The 22,685-nt window shown below is 37.7% G+C and overlaps 1 protein-coding gene across 3 annotated transcripts in view; it reads right to left on the minus strand.

Moving 5' to 3' along the window:
* Window positions 1-22,685, minus strand: part of NAV3 (neuron navigator 3) — a 346,564-nt gene that overhangs the window by 89,263 nt on the left and 234,616 nt on the right. For all 3 annotated transcript variants that reach the window (XM_053658773.1, XM_053658772.1, XM_053658771.1), the window contains exons 13-16: window positions 9,392-9,524; window positions 8,475-8,745; window positions 6,882-7,590; window positions 4,411-4,899 (exon numbers count right to left, since the gene is read on the minus strand). In XM_053658773.1, coding sequence (XP_053514748.1) covers window positions 4,411-4,899; window positions 6,882-7,590; window positions 8,475-8,745; window positions 9,392-9,524 — 1,602 coding nt within the window. The remainder of the gene's footprint in view (window positions 1-4,410; window positions 4,900-6,881; window positions 7,591-8,474; window positions 8,746-9,391; window positions 9,525-22,685) is intronic.

Below are 22,685 nucleotides of genomic sequence, written 5' to 3' on the forward strand. Positions count from 1 at the left end.
CTGTTTACCTAACAGTTTGCCATTTTTTTTCCTCCCCATGCAACTTACTAGATTTCTGCTGTGCAAGAGAATCCAAAGGAAGAAATGAGATAGATAATGCTTTACCTACATTAAATTGACAAGTTCCAATGGGCAAGGGAGATAATAAATACCATTTAGTATTTATTTTTGTCTTCAAATTATTTTTTTATAAAAATGAAGGCAGATTGATTCCCACTTACATATAAGAGAAAAAATAATATACAATAAATATCTGCTTGAAACATAATGGGTCTGCCATCATTCATTTACTGATTTTAATGAAATGAAACTATGACAGTTTTTGGAAGATAGAAATTAGGTATTTAAAAAGCTATACATTTTATCACTCTCTATTTTAAAGAATTCTCAATAAGATCCTCGCTGGGTTGTAGAAAGGGATGAAAGAATGTGTCTACAGAAAATGAGAAACGGCTTCTCTACAATTAGAAGAGGAAGGCTTCAACAGCTAAGTGGGACGAGTCTGGAGTTTTCTGTTATAACTTCTGGCATGTGGAAAACCAAATAATAAAATCAATTTAAATTTTTAGAATTATGGCTCTCTTCCATCAGATGACCAAAATTAAATACATAGGCTATATGCTTGATGGGGATGATACAACATGAATGAAATTTAATTCACATTGACCTGAAATTTAATCACTCAAAATCAAAGCTAAAATGTTTTCTTCTGTGTGTACTCCATTATTTAGCACTGCAATACAAAGCATCCAGAGGCATTATAAAACTTTAATTTCATCTTATGGGAAGGTTCACGTAAGGTAATTATTACTGTGTCATATAGAGGCCAGTTCTAGTATATAGCTTGACTATAGAAGTTTTGTTTAGTAGTGTGGATAAACAAACAACCAAAAAGGAATCACACTGGACAAATATGACAAACCTCTAAACGTGCACTACAGTGTGGTGAAGCATTAACAAGGTCACAGGCCATTGTCAAGTTCTCTCTTTCACGTGTGCGGCATTGTTCAAGTTTAACATTGTAGAGGAAATTGAGTACAGGTGTTGTTTTGTCAATGTTATTAATTGTATAAAAATTATATGTTTATATGATATAGATGACTTACTGATAGAAAAATCAGAAAAATATATTTATATTTACCTATGTAAGTTAAAACTTTAAGTAGAAGTATCTGTTTGAATACAAATATTAATGATTTCATAACACAGATACTTTCCACAGACCCTGCAATGTCACAAACTCATGCTCTGCGATGCCAGGCAGGCCGTGGAAATGAGTGAGGCAGAGACACTAGTCAACAGTCTGAAGCGGACGCTGTGTGTCTACAGCCCGTAGGTGCTGTGCAGGAGAGTGATGCCGGGGTGACCGGATCCGGCACTGAAGGACAAGCCAGAGCTTCCTACAGTTGGTTACTACTTTCAATTATTTTTCAATTTGTTTTTCAATTCACATAAAACAAAACAAAGAATGAGAACCGTTCTGGCCTGAGGGCCACCAATGCTCTAGAGCAACTATAAGGAAAATTATTAAATAACTTATTTTATTTCTGTTTTGTTTGCTTATTATTTGATGATATTTTGTGTTTTCTTAAAGATAGTAAAGAAGACTTTAAACAAATATTAAAATCTTTATAAAAAACTGATTTAATAGTACTATAATATAAATATCAATAAAGTATTCTGAAATCGCAGATAAACAGGCTAAGTCACGAGCTTACACGCATCTCTCCTACAGCTCTCTAAATACGTGGTCTTACGTGTTTACATTTTACCAGATTTTCTTTCAGGGGTGCACTTTGGCTTCCTTCATTCTACTCAACATTCTCAACGTTCTGCTGAGTCCTTAATAATTAAGCCAGGATCTCTGATAGAATCTAATTTTCCCTTCACTAGATCATAAACTTTTTTTCAGTATACTGTAAAGGTTTAGAATAAACTGCTTTTAATTTTATTCCCCAGAAAGAAAAAGTACTACCTACTATATCAAAACATTTTCTAAACCTGTAATTTACTAGGAGGGATTAATTAATACTTGTATACTAAACCTATGAAAATATTTTAGTTTTCAAAGTTTAATATTTATTAATTTTACTAAGAATCAAAGGAAAACATTCACTTATTTAAAATCAGTTTAAAGTTTATTTTAAAAAAATTATCTACTGGCTGTTTTTAATATTAGAAGACTAATTTATAAAACTGGTCTATTTCAAGACTGAACAACAGTTAAAGATTTGCTTAAAGAGAATAAGTTAATGCATATTTGCTAATGTGTTTGTATGGTGAAAATATATTCTGACTTCTTCTAAAATATAGATTAAAGTATTAACATTGCATTTATGTTATATCTATAAAACCAACAATTTATCTTCCGGTTTGATTTGATGATTACCTGTTTACAAATAGTTACTTGATTATTCTTTTGAGTTTTTAATGCCTGGATGCCAAAGAAATAGGTCAATGACTAAATGGTCAATTTGTTGCAGTCATGTTTATGATTAAAAATTAACTGGTATGCCCTGATTAGTGTGGTTCAGTTCATTGGGCAATGTCCCACAAAGGGAACAGTCACCAGTTCGATTCCCAATCAGGGCACACATCTGGGTTGCAGGTTCCATTCCCAGTCAGGGCGTGTAGGAGAGGCAACCAGTTGATGCTTCTCTTCATATCGGTGTTTCTCTCCCTTTCTTTCTCCCTCCCTTCCCCTCTCTCTAAAAATAAATAAAGTTTAAAAAAATTAATCAGTATTTTGGAGGTGGTTTTTTAAAATAAAGTAACTTATTTACAATGTGCTTGGTTTGGTTATAAAATTGTTTTTTGGAATCCTCACATCTGAACACAATCTAGGATTGTGAACACATTCATTTAAACTATAGGTTGTTAATATATTTTCAATATAACTTATTAAAGTTTTGAAAATGACACAGGAGGATACCCACTTACCCATAAACTCAAATCTAAGATGCTGCAGGAAGCCTAACTTTTTAGATCAAAATGAAATGTACCAGTAGTTATACCAGTGTTCTTGTGTATGCACTTGGTGTTTCTATACGTTGTCCATAATACGAAAACAGAGAGAAAATGGCACCCAGCTGTTTACCTGGTTTCTCCTGGGGCAGTTTTTTTTCAATGAGGAAAAATCTATTTTGTAATCAGCAGCCCGCCCACCATAAACAGTATGAAGCATCAACGTTACAACTAGGTTCCAAATGCTTACATCCAGGAGCAGTCTCCTTTGCATGGCTGCCCACGCACCATTGTTAAGGGAGCCGGAAGTAAGTGGGATGGAAGCAATGTTTTGCCCTGGGCTTTGCATTTCACAAAGGCAAGAGAAACAGGGAACAGCGTCTGGAAATCTCACATTAAGGGACAACTGGTATATGGTAGTGAGCATTTACTTTGGTTGATGTTTTAAAATATTATTCTGGGAGTAAGGCTGGAAGTCTGGACAAGAGGTGATATGTCAGCACCAACACTAGACTGAACAAACATGTGGGGAAGGGAATCAGGCATTTTCAGACACTGGCGGTGCATTTACAAGTAACACGCTTAGGGTATGTGCCCAAGGCCTTTTTTTGAAGGCATTAGGTGTGACAAGAAACAAATAAAATTAAGTTCATTAGGAAAAAGGGAGCAGTTTTTAAATATTTTCCTGGGGGCAAGAGTCAGTACCAAAATATTGGAGAAAAGAATTTTGTGGGAACTGAATCTAGAGCCATTTTAGTCAACAGTCATGTTTTCTGGTATGCAAATTAGGTAAAGAAAACGTCCTTATGTTTTTTTCATTTAAATTTAAAAAATCCGTAGCTCATTAAACCAATGGGAAACAGCTTGTAATGCGATATATTTTCAAAGGGCTTATTAAAAATAGGCACTGGTGTTATAATTTCCTTTAACAATTCATACCTGACGAGTGATTTTTTCCAATTCATCTAGGATTCCCCTATGGTCCATTTGCTATTTTTCCACAGAAGTGCTAATAAAGCAAATTTAACATATTGCTCAGAGCATAATTGTAGAATCGATTTAAATTTGTTCTTTAAAAATGCTTAAATTATCACAAAGAGCTGCGTTGTCCTGCAGCTCAAGCCAAATCATTAAAATGGCTTGAGAAGATGTCATTTAATACATAAATGCCTGCTTTGAATTTTAACCAAATTGCCTATTGGGCATGGATGTGTATGCATTCAAATTGAGAAACTTAATTATCCAATTATCCTATCCTTAAAAGATTTTTTTTCTTGTGCAAACTCGGTAACGAGAGCAAATGACAGGCCCAGTGGCATCAATTTTACGCCCCTTGGCAAAGTGGCACTCCCACCGGAATAGAGGGGGTTCAGTGGGGCAGGGGTGGGTAGGCACCATGAGGGGAGGAGGGGTGAGGGCTTCATCAGTGCCTCCAGGAAAGCTCACCTTTCTGAGAGAGTAGATCTCACACTACCCGTTCTCATGAGCAGGCTCTGCACCTCGTGAGTGCCTGTGGTCAGTCCAGACAGGGAGCCATGGTGGCTGAGGGGGAGGTCAATGGACTCAGAGCTTGTGTGGAGGCTAGTCATGGACTGGTAACTCGGAGTGTCCTTGCTGCCCGCAGAGGAACTGCTCAGATTGGCAGCCCACACGAGACCACCTGATGTGAAAGAGTGAACCGATGCTGGGCTGGATGCCAATGAGTGACTTAAGCTTATGACATCTGCAGTTAGGTCTGAGGGTTTATTGAAGAGAGGGCTGCTGCCGCCACTTAGCCCGCCAGCACTGCCCATGCTGCCCGTGCCAGACGACGGCGACTCCAGACTGCCTTGGCGCGCTAATGTGGTGCTAGGGCTGGGCATTGCTGAGGGGCATTTCGCACCCTCAGTATTAGGTGCGGAGGCAGATTTGCCACCTGCCTTGGCACCAAACAACCTAAAAGAAAAACAAATAACAACTTCAGTTGTTCCAAGAAACTGATATCCACATTAAATATTTCGGGTTCAGTACACAGAGCCAAGCGTGCTTCCATGTTCCCAGCTACCAAGCGCTTCCTGTCTCTGTGTTAATGAACATTATAAGCTTGAACTTTTTGATCTACTGCTGAAGATCTCTCATATCACCATTAGGGTAAGTTGATGCTGGGCTGCTACCCAGGCGATTGGGGAAAGTGGGCAAAACGAATCAAACATGAAAATCCCTGCCTTGCACAATTTAAGTGACTGTGAAAATCTTGCACAAAAATTAAGTTTTGCTAGTTTGACGGTATTTGCTGTTATTTATTTACAGAACCATTATAATGAAACAACTTCTACGCATTCGGTGCATAAGAAACATTTTTTTAACCCATTTTCAACATTTTATTCAAGATCTAAAAGGAATGCCTAAGGCAAGGTTTGGGAGGTTATTGGAGGCTGTGGGAGGGTGGCCTGAGGGGCTGTCGGAGGGAAGTTGGTTCGGAACAACATCAGACACTGCTGGCAACACATCGGTTTGTCTTTATTTCCCCCAAAAGAGGCCGAAGGGTTATACGTCGGTTGCCAGTGCGGTTTAAATGCATATCTTTGTTAGTGATTTGAAATAGAATTGGTGCTGAGTTAGATGTTGGAGCTTAGATCAGAAAACATTTTAGTTTTGTAAATGAAGATGATATCATCAAATTTATGTAAATATGGAAATAAAGTGACATGAAGTAATGGCGTAATGATTACTAATTAAGTTGCAATGAAATCTGTATTTCCTATAGTGAAATATTTTATGACGAATATGAGAAATTGTTTCATAGGTAATGGGCCACTGGAGGGCACTATTAGCTTTCACTAAGCGGCAGAAGCATTTACTCTCACTACAAGCCATAGTGAGAGTAAATTTACTCTTTTCAATGACAATACTCAAAAAAGCCATTTCTTCTGGATTAATATATTTACCGAGGAACATATACCCTCTAGGTTTTATAAACAATCATGCATTCGAGATTGCTTGAAATGTAAATGTTTTAAGACCTCCCTTTCCGCCCTCCCCCCGAATATCGAGGTTCTTGGTTTAGTCAGTATAATAAAAATAAACACTAAAAATACTTAACATGTAACAGACTATAAATCACACTTTTATCATTTCACAGATAAAGAGACAGACCCACAGAGGTTCACCTCTTTGTCCTGAATCGTTACCTGTATGTATTTCCCCCTCACTTAGAACATCCTGTCATTTAAAAACTGATACTGTGGAACAGAACTCCACACATTCAGCAACAAAGGCAGCCTTAGGGCAGAAACCCAGCCTTTCTGCTCATGGGGCTCAGGGCTCGTCAAAGAGAGCTGATGACAGCTGGAAAACCTAGCCCACTCCTCACTTGTCACCCTACACCCAACATCCAAATGTTTCCAGATTCTGTCAGTCGTACCACACCTTGATTTTCATTAATAGGTCAAGATACAGTAGTATGTAAATGTGTCCAACATAACCTGTTACAAGGAACACAACTTCATCTACCTTCATGATCATCGACTCATTAAGAGCCAGCAAGACAGCAACAAACACTGGAAATGAATAACCAGAGTCATAAAGACCTATTTCTTTTTGCTTTAATTGTGGAAAAAAAGAGATGAAAATGTATGGAAACTTACAAGGTATTACTTTATTTTTTTCACTACCCCTAGGTGAATTTAAATATCTTATAAATGCTATTTGTGTGGCTAATATTACAATAGTAAAACTGGAAAGTTGAGCATTTCTCAAAATGAGTACCATTTTTTTTTGGTCTAGCTATTTGATATGATCAGCTTCTTGAAACTCACTGTACTCAGAAACTGAATAAAAGAATCTAAGATATATGTTTCTTAGACTATATATGTGTGTGTGTGTATCTTAAGATACAGCATTTTGAGTGTTCCCAGCATCCTTTCACGCATGCTTACCTTCGAAATGTGGGCGAGGCAATGTCAGGGTACTTGGACCCTGGCTGCCTGAGCCCTGGCGTTCCGCAGGCACTGGCGGAGGTGGGGCTGGATTTGGGGGAACCTGACAAAGACACACTCTCTGAATCTGAGACGGCGACTTTTTCCTTTTCCTTGTCTGTCTGGTTGACAGTGACGGGACTGGAGCGCCCTGACCCAATTTTCGTGGGTTCTCTCAGTTTGGAGGTGGTGGCGCCAGCTGACTTGCTGCTGACGTTGGAGTCGATGCTGCTGGTGCTGGACCTGTGGCCGCCTCGGCCGGGAATGCCGGTGGTGCTGGACTTGGAGGGGCGGGGCAAGCTGCGGTACTGCAGGGAGGTCTTCGAGCCAACGTGCAGCACCACGTCGTCCTGATGCTGGGAACCGTCCAGACTGGTTTTTCTCCCGGCGTTGGACTTCCCACCGATGGCAGCAGATTTGGGGATTTTACCCAGCGTGGCCGATCCACTGGTGATGGTCGCCCCACTGCTGGTGATCATGGCAGATGACCCGACTCCGCTTGGTTTCTTAAACCCGAAAGACCCGGTGGCAGTTGATCTCCCAATGCCTGAGGGGGGCTTTTTCCCCTCGTCTCCGCTGCTTTTTCCTGCATCTGAGGGGGACCTCTGCAGAGAGGATCCTTTCAGGGGAGTTTTCCCTTTCTCGGAAGCTTTGGTATCATCAGTTTTCCCTAATTAATGAGAAATATGCACATTTATTTATCTGCGCATTTTGATTTCATAACAATGTTTATTTAAAGAGGGTGTCAAAGGTGAATACCTCTTTATATTATTTCAGCTTTTAAATATGTATCATTTTAGATATAAACAAGCATGCACTCTAATATACTGGGTAAAAAGGTGCAAAAATATGGCCAGTAGAGGAATGTGATGAGAGATCAAGGAAATAACACATAATTCTGGTATTCACTATTGCATTCTATCTTGCAACTCTTCTTTTATAAGGATAACACTCTTACCAAGCTAAGTACTAGAAAAATAACTCATTTGAATATCTGTGAGATGGTTACATTTCAAGTAGCCTTTGTGTGATGCTATTTAAAATTAGGCACCATTTTAAAAGTAGGGAGAGTCTTAAGGGAAAAAAAAGGATGGTACAATTTGGAAGAATTCTTTCACAAAGTCTCATTCACAAATGATGTTTCAAATTACCATTCTAAGCCATTAGATTAATGAGATTGATCTTGTCTCTCAGTGTTGGTGTTGAAACTTTGTGGCATACTTAACATAAACATTCCAAACTTTCATGAGGCAGTAAGAAAGAAAGCAGTTTTTTTTATTAAACAGTCTTATTTCCATATGATAAGAAACAGCTGTAGCAAAATAAAGATGCTCAACAGCCCCAAATTATGGCGGTGTGCTCCAGAGAAGGCCTAGACTGTTACAGACACCTGGGTTTATACAGCAAAGCATGCAAATTTATCCTAAAAACGATTCAACTATATGAAGAATAATATGATTTAATAAAAAAGAAAGTTATCATTAAAGAGAGCAAAGAGGAAGTGGAAACAAATTAAAACACGTTTACATAACAGCTGCCAACTGACAAGCCTACCAGGGGTCTTGAGGGCACTGGTGCCAGCTTTCTGCCGAGCCGGGGCCCCTCCCTGGGCGGACATGCCTCTCCTCCAGGAGCCGGTCTGAGAGACACACAAGGGGGCCTTCTGTCCGGCCTTCTCAGGGTCTTCAGGAAGTCCCGGGGAAACTCCCTTCCACTTGCCACCGCCGTCCCCGTGGCTGTCAAAGTCCTCCTCTGTCTTCTTCAGCTCCTCAGTACTGTCCCAGGTCTCGTCAGTGGTGCACCGTTTCTCTGAATCTGTCTTCGGCTAGGAAGGAAATATTACAGAAAAATGTTGTGCAGAAAAATCTATGAAGTGTGAACAAGGCACTAGAATTTATTTTCAGGTAACTGGTAAAAAAAAAAAGGCACCAACTTGAATTTCAAAAGAATTCCAAAAAGCTCTCTATTTTTTCTATGTCTTCATGTAAGTTTCATCCATTTTAGCCACAAAATTCTCACTTGTACATATTAAAGAATGTCAGATGAAATATATGAGCAGAAAACTCCAATTAAGCACTCTAGAGAGGAAGCAATTTTTTCTATGTCAAATCTAACTAGGAAAAGAAAAGATAAAAATTTAATTATCTAATATCTATTCTTGATTTATCATCCTCAAGAGATCCAGTAATTTATTTCAGAGATAAAAATAAAATTAATAATTATTCAAAATTAGACTATTAAAATATATTTTAGGTTTTAAACAAATATGTCCATATTATATAGAGAGATATGGAAACATAAGTCTTTCTTTGTTAGATTTTAATCGGTAGGAAAAAATATATATATACAAGCTACTTCAGTTTATGCAATCATTTCAGATTAAGAGATTAGGCTACATTTAACTGACACATAAAATAATCTCAGGTAAAATCTGGCAGAAGCACTGGAAAAGGGAAGCTGGTGGTTCTCACCTGAGTGCTCTTCCTGGAAGGGAGGGTGATGTTGGAGTAAGAGCTGACTGAAGACGTGGTGTTCAAGTCGTCGGTGCTGATGTTGTCCAGGGTGTCGCTCAGACCACTGCTCACCGAGCTGCTGTCATCCCAGCTACAGGCAAGACAGGCGGCAGCAGTGAACGCCACAATGCAGGTCATCTCGTTTCCATGTAACCATTATCATGTTTTAAGAAACCATCCTTCCTCCCTTCCTTCCTCCCTTCCTTCCTTCCTTCCTTCCTTCCTTCCTTCCTTCCTTCCTTCCTTCCTTTCTTCCTTCTTTCCTTCCTTCCTTCCTTCCTATGGTTATTCTATTACAGTTGTCCCAATTTTTCCCTCTTTGCCCTCTGTCCATCCCAGCCCCCACCTTTCTTTTAATCTTATGATGAAAAATTACTCACTTTCCATTTTTAGAAAATATTAATAAGAACTGAATGCAGACCTGAGGATAACCTTATCTGATATTTACAAAGAGCAGATCCAGGTTCCAGGAAAATATTTATAGACTGAACAGAAACCCTGATCCAATAGCAGATCAGGAAAGAATAACATTACTGATGACTTTTTCCCCCCAGAAACAGTAACCAGCATCTAAGAATTCAACCTTTGCTCTAAATATAAAGAAAACAAAACTGTGCTTTAGTCAGAAGCCATAAAGTTGTTCTTCATTCCTTGTCCCACCTTAGTACCACTTCTAATCATTCACCAAATCTTGAACATTTTCAGTCCACCATAGCATCCCTCCTGCCGTACCTCACAACTTCTGGCCTGTACATCTGGCCTTCTTGCCTTTGGCCTTTCTTAATACAACTTCGCTGGCTAACATTAGGTCAATGATCAGTCCTGGCCAGCATGCCTCCATTGGTTGGATGCCATTCTTTAAAGTGAAGGGTCGCTGGTTTGATTCCCTGTCAGGGCCTGGGTTGTGGGCCAGGTCCCAGGCTGTGGGTATGCAAGAGGCACCTGATTGATGTTTCTCTCATACAGCAATGTTTCTTTTTCTCCCTTCCCTGCCCTTTCTCTAAAAATAAATAAAATCTTAAAAAACATAAAATTGGGTCAATGATCAAAAATCCACATTCGGCCATGTCACTCCCCTCCCTAACACTCTTCGAAGAGCTCTCTCTACCAAAGCAGGAGATTCTCGAAGGGAATGCACTGGCCCTGCAGGATACATGGGAAATCCATCGCTTTCCAAAAAATATTCTGAAATTCTGAGCATATTTGGTTTTAATCCACAGAAGAATAAAGAAAATAGGCTACATGGATACTAACACATAAGGTACCATGGGCACTCTCCGAGACAGCAGTAAGGCAGGACTGAGCAGGGTCCCCCGAAGGAAATTGGGGCTCCAGAGTGTAAAGGGGGAGACCACAGTTCTCAGGCTGCTGTGATGCAGTGCTGTTTACCTGTGCTCTACAAAATAGATTAATACACACTGGATACAAATATCAGATGGAGACAAAGGCTAGTCTCACAAAATGGGAAAGTAGCTTAAAAGATCTGCAAATAATCTACACAGTGAAGAGAATGTCCATAATGAAAGGACAAGCAAACCACAGAGAATGGTGAACTGATACTTTTCTTACTCTGGTATGTGCACTTGAGGAGTCATACAAATCCCAAATAGTAGTGATGCACCGAGATCACACATACAAAACCGGCTAGAAAAGTAATTATCAAGGAGAAAACTTGAAATTTGAATTTATACTGAATATGGTTAATGTGATCTTTCCCTGGGTGTATATGAGTTACTGATAGCATAAAGTATCATGATTACCAAAGGCACTTATAAATCAGATTATTATCAATAATAATTGTATTTTTCATGAGAGCAAAGGGGTATTTTTATATCACTGTCACAAATATCTGTCATTTGTGGCTGCTCAAATCTTTAGAACACTCTCCCTACATCTAATTTCAATAATTCCCACTACACGAGTCTTACCTTCAAGGCAGACTATTAAAAAAACCCACATTTCCACTTTGCCTGATAGATGGGTATGGCGTGTATCACAGGATTTGTCTAGCATATGTACCCACAGAGTCACAAAGGAGAAAAAACGGTCTTCTGGAAAACAGTAGCAGAGTGACTCAGTTCTCTACAAGCAGGGGCAGAGAGCTGGCTGGGAGTCACAGGTGCCGGTGGAGGAAGCAGTGATGCCCCGAGGCTATGTTGTTAAGAGCCCGCAAAGACCTTGGCTTTCCAATCACACCAAAGATGCAGAGAGCCTTCTCATCTCCTATCATTCCTTAAATTAGCCAAAGTCCAATAGGTTCTGTAGTTCACAAATAGGAACCTCAATGAACACATTCATAATTCAACACTAGTTAGTATTCCTTCACTACCCCTTTTAGTTTTTTTTCATATTTTTGTGTTGTATAATACATATACTACCTTCTCACAGTAATACATACATATAAATTATATAAATAAAAATATACACACTTTAATAACCACTAGTTTAAAGGAAAATCACGGCTCCTTGAAGACATCAGGGCTTTCCATTACGTGGTTCTAGTCCACCTCTTCAGCGTCAGCATTTTCCATGCCCTGACTTTCTGAACTTTGACTGAACTGCATTCAGTTCCCATCAGCAGGACGTTATTGCCAACCTCTGCTTTTGCTCAAGCTACCTATCTGACTAACCAATACTTACCTTATAACACATCTTCTAGGAAGCCACTTTTACTCTCTGCTGTGACAGTGGATTAGTTGCCTCTCCTCTGTGCTGCCATAATACTAAGTGCAGTCTTACAGAGCTGGATTTAGTCCATTGTTTAATACATCAATTAAAAACAGGTACATGGACCATTAGCCTGTGAGTTTTCTAAGCACAGAGTATGTGTAATTTTCCTTTGAATTTCTACTGTTTAGGGCAATGATTAACACACATGGGTTGAATGAAAGTCTTGTGGTTTAGCAATTATGGAGGTAATATCTCTCACTTTTACGAAGTGAATTTTAAAAGAGTACCTAGCACACAATATGTTCTTCATTCAAATAATAAAATTGAACACAAGGATAAAATTTATAATGAGCATTTTTAAAGTAACTGTTTCTCTGGCAAAGAGAAATATTTCTAATAATGCCTTCTATCAGTGTAAATCTTAACACCAATTACCATAACGTTAAACGCAACAATTCTTGTTGGAATCCTAACAACCACTTATGTACGGCTTTGAAACCATTTCAAGTTTCAAAAGTGAACATACCTTCGTGGTTAAAATTATATAAATAGAAGTACATACCTGGTATGTTCACTTACACTTGCCGTTCTGGCTTTTCTATCTCTATAAGATTGTGTGGGAAGCAAATGAATCACTTACATTTGTAAAATGAATCACCTTTGTAAAAGAACAATTTTACAACACCCCACATTTTCTGTTCTTCACAAACTGCTTTACCTCAAGATCTCAAATTGTACAATTTTACTTTTTGACCACAACCTTCTATACTTTCAGTACTCTAAAATCTATAAATTCCTAATTTTCAATTACATTTATAGATATTTTCTATTATCTGTTTTTAAGTCTTCTTATGCACTTTATTCCACTAAACTTTTTAGCAAATGATCCAGGGTCCAAAGATGCTGGAGGAAAAGGATTGTTGAAAGAACAGTCCAACCAGTACTATATTCCAGTTCTTGTACCCTAATAGTCCTCTATATCTGTCCTGAGTTTATATTAATATGTTTTCCCCATTCTCATTTTGAAATGACAAGAAAGTCAACTAATTATAATGATGAATGTAATAATACTATATAATTTATTACATATCAAAACTATATGACTGAATGCATATAGAGTTGGGTTATCTGACCTCAGTGATTTCTCAGGGCTACTTAGAAATTTTGTTCTATCCAAAAGCAATATTCTTCAAATTGCAAAGGCATAGTGTTATTTCTCTCTTTTTTCCTCTGGATTCAAGATCTGCCTCCTAACACTTCACTGATATCGCTTTCACAAAGGGGAGTGACATCCATGAACTACGTGCCCTGCTCCCACAGTGTTATCCAACCCTCGGACGAGTCCATGGGGCCAGCATCGCAGGGAACACAGGTGCAGGTAGGTCAAATGGCACGCCCAGGATACCATGGTGAAGATGAAATCTGAACCCAGGAATTACACCTCGAAGCTTGGTTAGTACTATGCTCCCTTGCCTTCCATCTTCTTGCCCCTTTTCTGTTGAAATTCATCAGTAAAGATCTGATAGAAGCTCTCTGCAAACTTCACTGGAGTCCTCAGAATCCTTTACTTTTCCTCCTCTTTGGGATTCCTCTGAATTTCTCAGCATTCAGAACTTAATCTTAATTCACCTTAGACATTCTTCCTTGGAAATTCCCCGGTCTTCCAGTACTTCAGTATCACTTCCATGATCACGCCACTCAAACTCAGGTCGCTGAGCCAGACTTCCTTCCTGACCACAAAACAGTTCCTACTGAACAGTTCCTCACAGATGTCCTGTCCACACCTCAAATTCACACTGCCTAGATTACACCACTTCTCTTTAAAAAGTTCTTTTCCCTCTCTGTTATTTATATTACTTGTCAATCCTTCTGCCATAAAACATTGGCATTATTACCTTTCTTCTCTTGCTTAGCTCCATTCTTAGTCAAGTTGTCTCTAATCCATGAAAGTCCATCTCAGCTACAGGTAACATACCCAACCCTGTATTCTACATCTTGGCTGCCCATGCTTGTCCCTCTTTCCACAACAGCTATTAGTAAGTATATGCTCTTATTCATTAAGTGATGAGTCAATTATTACTCTTCTTGAAGAGCTTGGTGTTTACTATGGAGGACAAAAATTAAACTGATTGTTCTAATAGAAAAATGGCAAGTGTTGTAATAGAGGTGAACATTCAATGTGCACCAGGACAGAGCTACCACAACTTTTTTGAGAGCTGACAAACTTCTCATCCTAGGGACATTGTGGAGTGACCAGAAAAAGTCTGTATTAATCTCTGCATTGCAGCATGTATCGCCTGTTAGAACCGCTTTTGTGTGTGCTTTTCAGTCTTATTGGTCCTAATCTGAATTACCTAAAGTCAGGAACTGAGTTTTACTAATTACAACCCTAGCGTGGAGTATGGTGGCATCTACTACAGAATAGGTGACTAGTGGATGCTTGTTAAATGAATGAAAGTTTTATTTTTGAAAGGATTATATACAATAAATGTAGTTTTTGAGAAAAATTCATTTCACATATTTCTTTGGTAAGTAATTTTAAAGGAACAATTGTGATTGATGACAACATTGTTTTCCTAATCTTCAAGTTCTGTGATTTTAACATTCATCTTTGATTTTTCAGATACCAGAATTCTCCCTAGCCAGGATGCAATTTATCGAATTTATTATAGCACATTTAATTAAGTTTTAAAAAGCTTCATGGAACATAGGTTTTAACTGAAAAAAAAAAGATAATTTACTCAAATAATTAGCTCTGAGTAGTAGGTTTCATACCTCATCAATATAGTTTTTCCATCTTTTCATTTTTAATTTCATTAAGATGTGCTAAGAATTCTTGACTATATGCTTTATAAAAGGGCGATGCTTTTTCTACTCCAAGTTACAGATTTATCACTCTGTTAAATTTTTCTCTATAATCTAGGACAGTTCAATAAATGACAAATCTGCATATCTTCTGCACATAGCTTGCACTTGCATATTGTGTTGTCCTCATTTTGAAATACTATGAATAAATCTGTTAAGAGCATTCCCATGCATTCCATTTATGTGACGTTTTAGAAAAGGCAAAACGGCAAGTACATAGGACAGAGCAGTGACTGCTGGAGGATAGAGATGTGGGAGATTTGTGGTGGCTACCATGTGACTTGATATGTATGTCAAAACACAGATCTGTAGAAAAATTTTAAAATACATATTTTAAAAAATATGTAAAGTAAAAAAAGTCAATTTGTTGGCAAATTAGAATTTGGGTATACATTAGATTACACACTATTCTGAGAAGCGTGGTAAGAAAAGGCATACGTTTTACCATTTATATTCTTAATGGTCAATCACTCAGTAGGGCCAGGGGTCTGTTTTATTTGTCTGCCAACATTCACCTCTGGCGTCACACTTAGAAGCAGATCTGCCTGCAAACAAATGTCTTATATATCCGAGGTCTCTTTTTTTATTTTCTACTCTTTATGAGGAGTCCAGAAATATTAACTAAATAACTGTTGAAATAATTTTGCACATGTAAAACTAATTCCAGAGGCAAATACTAGACCCGTTTGTTGATAACTTTGCAACATCCTCCAACTTTTTGAGGTAGTGGCACTTCACATAGCAGGTGTTAACCAAGCTCTTGCCAGTTCACATTGCAGGGTCAGCTGTCCTACTGATACATGGACGTGTAAAGCAGAGATTTTCTTTCCATAAATAAACTTCCTATACTTCAGACATTATTTCTGATATGCATTAGAAAAAACTTAGTCCTAACCTTTTAACAATATAAGTTTTTGTTTGCTTGTTTTATTAAAAGTTAAAATAAGAAATAGCTACCTAAACAATGCTTCTGTGTCTTTTTGAATGCTTTATGTGTTGTATGGTTATTTAAAACACCTTAACTATGGATATCATAACACCGCAGTGTTCTTGGGCCAGTGCTGCTGGAAGATGATGGAACAGGTTCCTCGGGTAGGCCAACAGTGGCCCGACAGCAGTGTTCTTCCTCCGGTGTCTCGTTCCCTTATTCCTTATGATCCTTGACATATACCCTCAATTCTTAATGCCAACAGTAATCACCGAGCTAGACTCTATGTCACCAACCACGGAGGGACCCCAGGTGCCAGCCGCACCATGTCCTCTGACATCTCTCTGGTTTATTGGACACGTCCGAACCTAGTCTCTCCCGGACCACGCTCTCCCTCTAAATTTTACATGAAAGCTCATATATTCTTGTTTCCCTTTTTAAGAACATCAAGAATACAAAAACTTTTTAAATGGTAAGCAAATGCAACACTTTAAGTATATGATTTAAATGTAAATTCTGGAATCAAGTAGGCCGTTAGAAAATAATGTAGACAATAGTAAACAATGGAACTGCTTGAGACCTGCGGACAGTGAACAAATACAGAGGATGGGGGCACCCAGATGCACTCAGGCGCCATCAGACACTTCAGCGAGTGCAGCGACTTCCATTATCCCACAGCGGCTCTCACAAAACGGGTGCCGTGTAAAAGGTATAAGTAAGATAGCAGAAACAAAAATCTAGATGCTGGAAGAAAAGGGGACATAAACTAAAATTTCATAGGCATGCCAATATTAAAATGCTCATGCCAGAGACATACTGAGAAAAATAATCTGTTCTCTCCCAACCAAAAATTGGCAAATATAATAATATATAATAAAGCATAAGTTCTAAGAATTTTATTAAATATTTCTTAAAACTAATAATTATTTCATAGAAAGAAAAATTAAGTAACCTTAGCTATCCATGAAATCATTTTGTAAAAACTTATGGATATGCTTCTTGTTTCAAAGGGAAGATAACATTTGCATAACAAAATGAAAATCACGTAAAAAAAATCCTGTCTCATTCCAGTAGCTTTGCTTACCTCACCATTTCTATTGTTTATAGCAATCTAAATAATAAATGTAAGAAGATGCCAATAACTTTTAAAATATTATTTAGACACAATGACTTTTGTAATAATAAAAATAATACTGTGAATCAGCTATTTAGGCCTTATATATTGGTAACAATATATTAAATCAATGATTTTCTCCTAAAAATAAATGAGCACAAAACTACTTTGTACCTTTTTTTTTATCTGCAAACACAAGACACAACTTGTCAAATTTGACCATTGTAGCTACTGAAGTGTAAATTATGTATAAATTCAGGGCCATTGGTAGAAAGCAATGTAGTGTATTACAACAAAATTTATCCAGCATTTCCCTGGGGTGGGGAATTCTATTACCAAAAAAAGGATTAAGAGAAGCTTTTGAATTAAAAGAAAATATTTAAGAATCAATATACTAAAAATATATTATGTTAAAATATTTCTTTCAACTTACAAAATACATGTGGTTTTTACAGCAGTTAAACAAAATAATTTCCTTCCACCTGCAAAGGTGTTTCACCTCACCACTGCTCACTGACCGTAGTCTAATGGAGCTTGAACAACTGGTTTAGAATTCAGTTGAAATATCATTTCCTCTATGAACCTTTCCATGATTCCCAAGAAAACTTTAATTCTTCCATGTCCGTGTTTATTACTAGTGTGCTTCCGCGTACTGGGGTTTGCCTGCGTACGAAGCTGTTAAGGCCACAGCCTGTGGTTGAGGGCAAGGGAGTGGCTTCTCTCTCACAGTCTCGGGGCCAAGTTGGCGCCTGGCCCTTGGCGAGTACTTAATGTTTGCGGAATAACTCAATAAATCACAAATCAATGAGATGACCTAAGAGTAAAAGTCATGATAGGTAACTACTAGGGTTGGGTGAATCAAAAACTTCCTTTTTGAGGGGCTAATTTTAAAAAGGTGAAGAGAGACCATTTGTTAAAAGGGGTGGAGAAGAAAGCCATAAAGGAAGAGGAAACAGCAAGTGTAAAGAACTGGAAGCCACAAAGGCCAAGGGACTGGCACATTAGTCAGGAGCTGAGGGGACAGGGTAGATTCTGAGGGCAAGGCGGCCCTTAAAGGGTGTACAAGACAATGTTCAGAAATTAAAGTTCCTTAGCAGTACACTAGAAATTTATCAAATAGTTTAAAGTAATGAAAGGATATAAGCAGATATATGCTTACAAACACTATTTCAGTATTATGAATATATTAGAGGTAAGGAAGAGTGGAAGTAGGAAACTCAATGAAGAGGCTGCTGCAACATCCTTCAGTTTTTGATGAGGAGGTTACAAGTATATTAAACAGCAGTTACCAGATACATTTGGAGGTAGAAGTGATCGGATTTGCTCTCAGTTGGTATGACATAATAAGAATAAGCAGAGACCATAAATATTTAGTCTCTGCTCCAGATTCCTGATGCAAAGTTCCTGGAAATTTTGTAATTTCTTAAGTGATAGGGGTGCTGGGTCTTTGAGTGCAGTGCCTAACACAGAATTCCTAAATCCTTTGGAATTTCCTGGGTGATAACAGTGTCTTTTGTTTTAATAATAAAGCAACTCTTAATTGGCTCCTGGATAGCCCATTAATTTTTTTGAAAATCACAATTCATAATTATTTGTACACTTAAATGTTGGAAGGAATGAATGCACTGCAGATTAAGGCCTTAGGTTGTGACAATGTAAGACAAGATCTTTTACTGATTTGTCCCACACCTCTATCCTCTGGGAGCGGGGAGGGCCTGAGGACTGAGTTAATAGCATATCATGCCTCCATAAGTCTATGAATTATGGTGTTCAGAGGGCTTCCATGTCGGTGAGAGTTGGAGTTCCTAGGAGAAAGGTACACCCAAAGAGGGCTTGGAAGCTCTGTGCCCCCTCCCTGGCCCTTGCCTTATGTCCCTCTTCAACTGTCTGTCGACTTGTATCCTTTGTCATATCCTTTACAATAAACCAGGAACTATCAGTAAATGTCTCTCAGAGTTTTGAAAGCCATTTTAGCAAATTGTTAAACCTATGGAGGGGGTTGTGGAAACCCTCAATCTACAGTTGGTAAGTCAGAAACACAGAAAGCCTGGGCTTGCAATTGGCATCTGAAGTGGGAGCAACCTCATGAGCCCTTCACTTGTGGGCCCTGGTGCTAACTCCAGGCAGAGAGCCAGAATGGAGCTGTACTGAATCGTAGAGCACATAGTTGGCATTGCTGGAGGATGGGGTGGTGTGAGGAAAATCCCAAACACTGGGTGTCAGGAGTATTCAGTCAGTAGAGTGAATAGAAATCATGTTTTCTTTTAGTTGGGATGTGGGAAAATAAGACTCCAGATCTCTTGTATACTTTCCATGGGCAACAAAGGCATACATGGGTTTCGTATAAATAAAGAATCCATCAGCAGCACTAAAAACAAAATTTTAATCCCATGTTCTGTTTGCAGTTCATACCATTATTCTCATATATGAAGGAAAGCCTATATGAGTTACTATATCATAGCTTAAGTGTATAACTCTTCATAAACTGGTAATTCATGTAAACATAAGGTTAAAGTCTTTCCATTTCATTATTTTTAGTGTACACAGAATGCAATATATTATACATGAAATATTGATAGAGACTACTATTAATATCTGGCAGGTTTGGGGTTAGAAGAACAATCAATAAACTTTATGAACTGACCTTTTCATTCCCCTTTATTTCCTCTAAAAAACAAATAATAGTGGCATCAGATAGGGTAAGATTAAAAAAAAAGAAAAAGCTCTTGTTCTTTATAAAAGAAAGACCTGGTTAAGTGTGATGAATAATGTTAGCTTGAAATTAATTTAGGAAGATTCTTGTGTTTTAATGATATCTGAGGCAGATGAAAAACATCTATTTTTGTTTTTATTGCTATAAAGACTGAAATCACAAGTGATAAAATAACCTTATTAAAAATTATTTTGCTTAAACAATGCTTGCCAGTTTGCTAGTTTATTCCAATGTTCATTTTCACGATGCTGTTATATGGTCGAAATACATACAGGTTTATTTAGAAGTTTTCTATTAGTGATAAGCTGAGAGTATAACACATGACACATGAAAGTTACCTCAAAGATTTATTAAGGTCCATGTGGTTTCCCTTATAGCTTATGTTAATTTTAAAACTAATATGTTCAACTAACATTGTTGAAAACTAGGCAGTCCAGGAACAAATAAAAGAAGCAAAGTAAACCATCTATAATCCTAACAGAAGTTGCCACCATTGATGATTTCTGTCCACTCATTTTCTGGATATATTTTACATAAATATGCAGATTTACTTGCTTGAGATATTACTGTTTATTCATTCAATTGTACATTATTCATTCTTTATATTATAGTGATTTATTATCCTTAAAATTTCTTTGACATGCCCTAACTGGTGTGTCTTAGTTGGTTGGGCATTGTGCCGTGATGTGCAAGGTTGCTGGTTTGATTCCTGGGCAGAGCACGTGCCTGGATGGCAGGGTGGGTCCCTGGGCTGGGGCACATATGAGAGGCTACTGACTGATGTCTCTCACATCAATGTTTCTCTCCCTCTTCTTCTCCCTTTTTCTCCCTCTCTTCCCCCTCTCTAAAAATAAATAAATAAAATCTTTAAAATTTTTCTTTGACATAATTATATCACACAAACTATTATATATTTAACCATTTCTGTTTTAGGAGAGAAAATATTTTCAATTTTCTTACTATTGTAAATAATACTGCAATGGACACATCTGTATATAAATATTTAGGTAACCTCTATGTTTATTTTCTTAGAATTAATTCCTACAGGGAAATAATGATTCACAGGAGATAAACATAGTAGAGGCAGCAGATGCTACGTAACAATTGAGAAGCACATTGTTTTATGCTCCTGCTGGCCATGTAGGAGTGCCTACCATACAAAGCCCAGGTATTCAGGTAATATGTTCCCTGTCGGCAAGTAAAAAAAATTTGCAACGTAACACTGTTGCTCATTGTAGTTTTAGTTTACATTGATCAAATTATAATTGGGATTAAATTTGCTATATATTTACTAGCTATTTGTACATCTATATAAATCGTCTCTGTCCTTTGTATATTTTACAATTCAGTTGGAATAAGTTATCTGTGTTAGATATTTTCATATTAAAATTGTTTCATGTAGTTTATCTATTTCTTAACTTTTACTTTTTATTCATGATATTTTTATGTATAGGTTCAAAAATGTTTTAACCAATCCTTTCAGTCTTTGATCTTTTCTTCTGCCAGGAAATTTTGATATATAATTTGATTTTTCTTTCTTTTTCTTCTTTTTCTAGTCCATTGTTATAGTAAAGTCAGAAACTTTTTTTTCAAACAGCTAGTGAATTTCTTAGAGACCACTTACTTTATTATGGTTTCTCTTATCACATCTTAATATGTGATATATACTAATACTAGTATTAGTATTTTCATAATGATTAGTATTAGTGTTTTTAAATGATTATCAAATTTGTTCCACTGACCTATTTGTTAATATTTATAGAAATATCATGCTGTTCTAAACATTATAGCAATGTTCAGAGAGCTTTTTAAAAGGAGGGCTACAGCTTAAAAAATATACTTAACTAGAAATTCAAGCCTTTTAAAAATCTCAAAATTATAGAAATTAGTTATTACTCTATAAAATTATTACCATGAATAGTTTTATTCACTAATTAGTGCATGAAATATTTATTGAACGGTTCCATTATGGCAGATACTAAGGTAGAAATCAGTAAATTACAGATACGACTTTTACTTTAATGTAAAAAGTGTGTAATTCTTACTTTTGAGAATTCACAAATTATTTTTTTGATATCTTAACATGTAGTTATAAGCATTTTACTTAATAAAAATCAATCACAAGTATTAATTCTGAATTAACTTATGCCCCCTCTCAAAAGCCCACCTTTATCACTTGAAGTATTTTTGACATTAGCTATGTCTTTCAGAAGAATAAAAATACCCAAATTATTATAATGTCAAGGTTGGGTGAAAAAAGAAACATTATGTAGAAATAAAAGACCTTAGATTAAGCTCAACATTTAGATGAACTTAACTGCAAACAGTGCTAAAAATGATACAGGGTGCAGCCAAGAGGGGAGCCCCCAAAAGGGATTTAGAATGGGGCCCTGAACTCAAGGAGTCCAGGAAATATTAGAAAGACATATAGGATGTCTTCCCCGACCCACCCCTGCCACAGGTATGAGTTGGGGGAAGGGACACATGGAGCAGGAACATGGAGAGCTGTTTTTTTGCATAGTAACAGTTTTGCAGCTAACCTCTGGCATGGCCATTTAACATATCTATAACCTTTAACTGGCTTCATAGATATGTTAAATAGCTGTGGCCACGCTGGAGACAGGGGGGTGGAAGTGACTTCCACCCAAGATGTAACTGGGGGGGGGGGCATGTCCCCCAGGTGACAGAGCCTACATGAGACCTTGGACAAGACTGGCTCCACACCATGGGGCCACGCCTGCCCAGACCCACCATGGCAGCCCAGGAAAGCTGGAAGGATATAGGAGTGCTGGCAGGTGTAGCCGATTGTGGGAGGGGTCCAAAATGGGGGCTGCAAAGGAAGATTGGTGCGGGGAATTAAACTGAGACTCGGCAGCCACAGAAGGGAGAACCACATGCTTCTGGCAGAGTGCAGACCCCTGCAGCTTAGGTGAGAGAGAGCTGTGTGCTTTTGGGCAGAGAG

This window comes from Artibeus jamaicensis, unplaced genomic scaffold, assembly GCF_021234435.1.
Source record: "Artibeus jamaicensis isolate MK-2021 breed Jamaican fruit bat unplaced genomic scaffold, CSHL_Jam_final scaffold_584, whole genome shotgun sequence".
In the NCBI taxonomy this organism is placed as follows: Eukaryota; Metazoa; Chordata; class Mammalia; order Chiroptera; family Phyllostomidae; genus Artibeus; species Artibeus jamaicensis.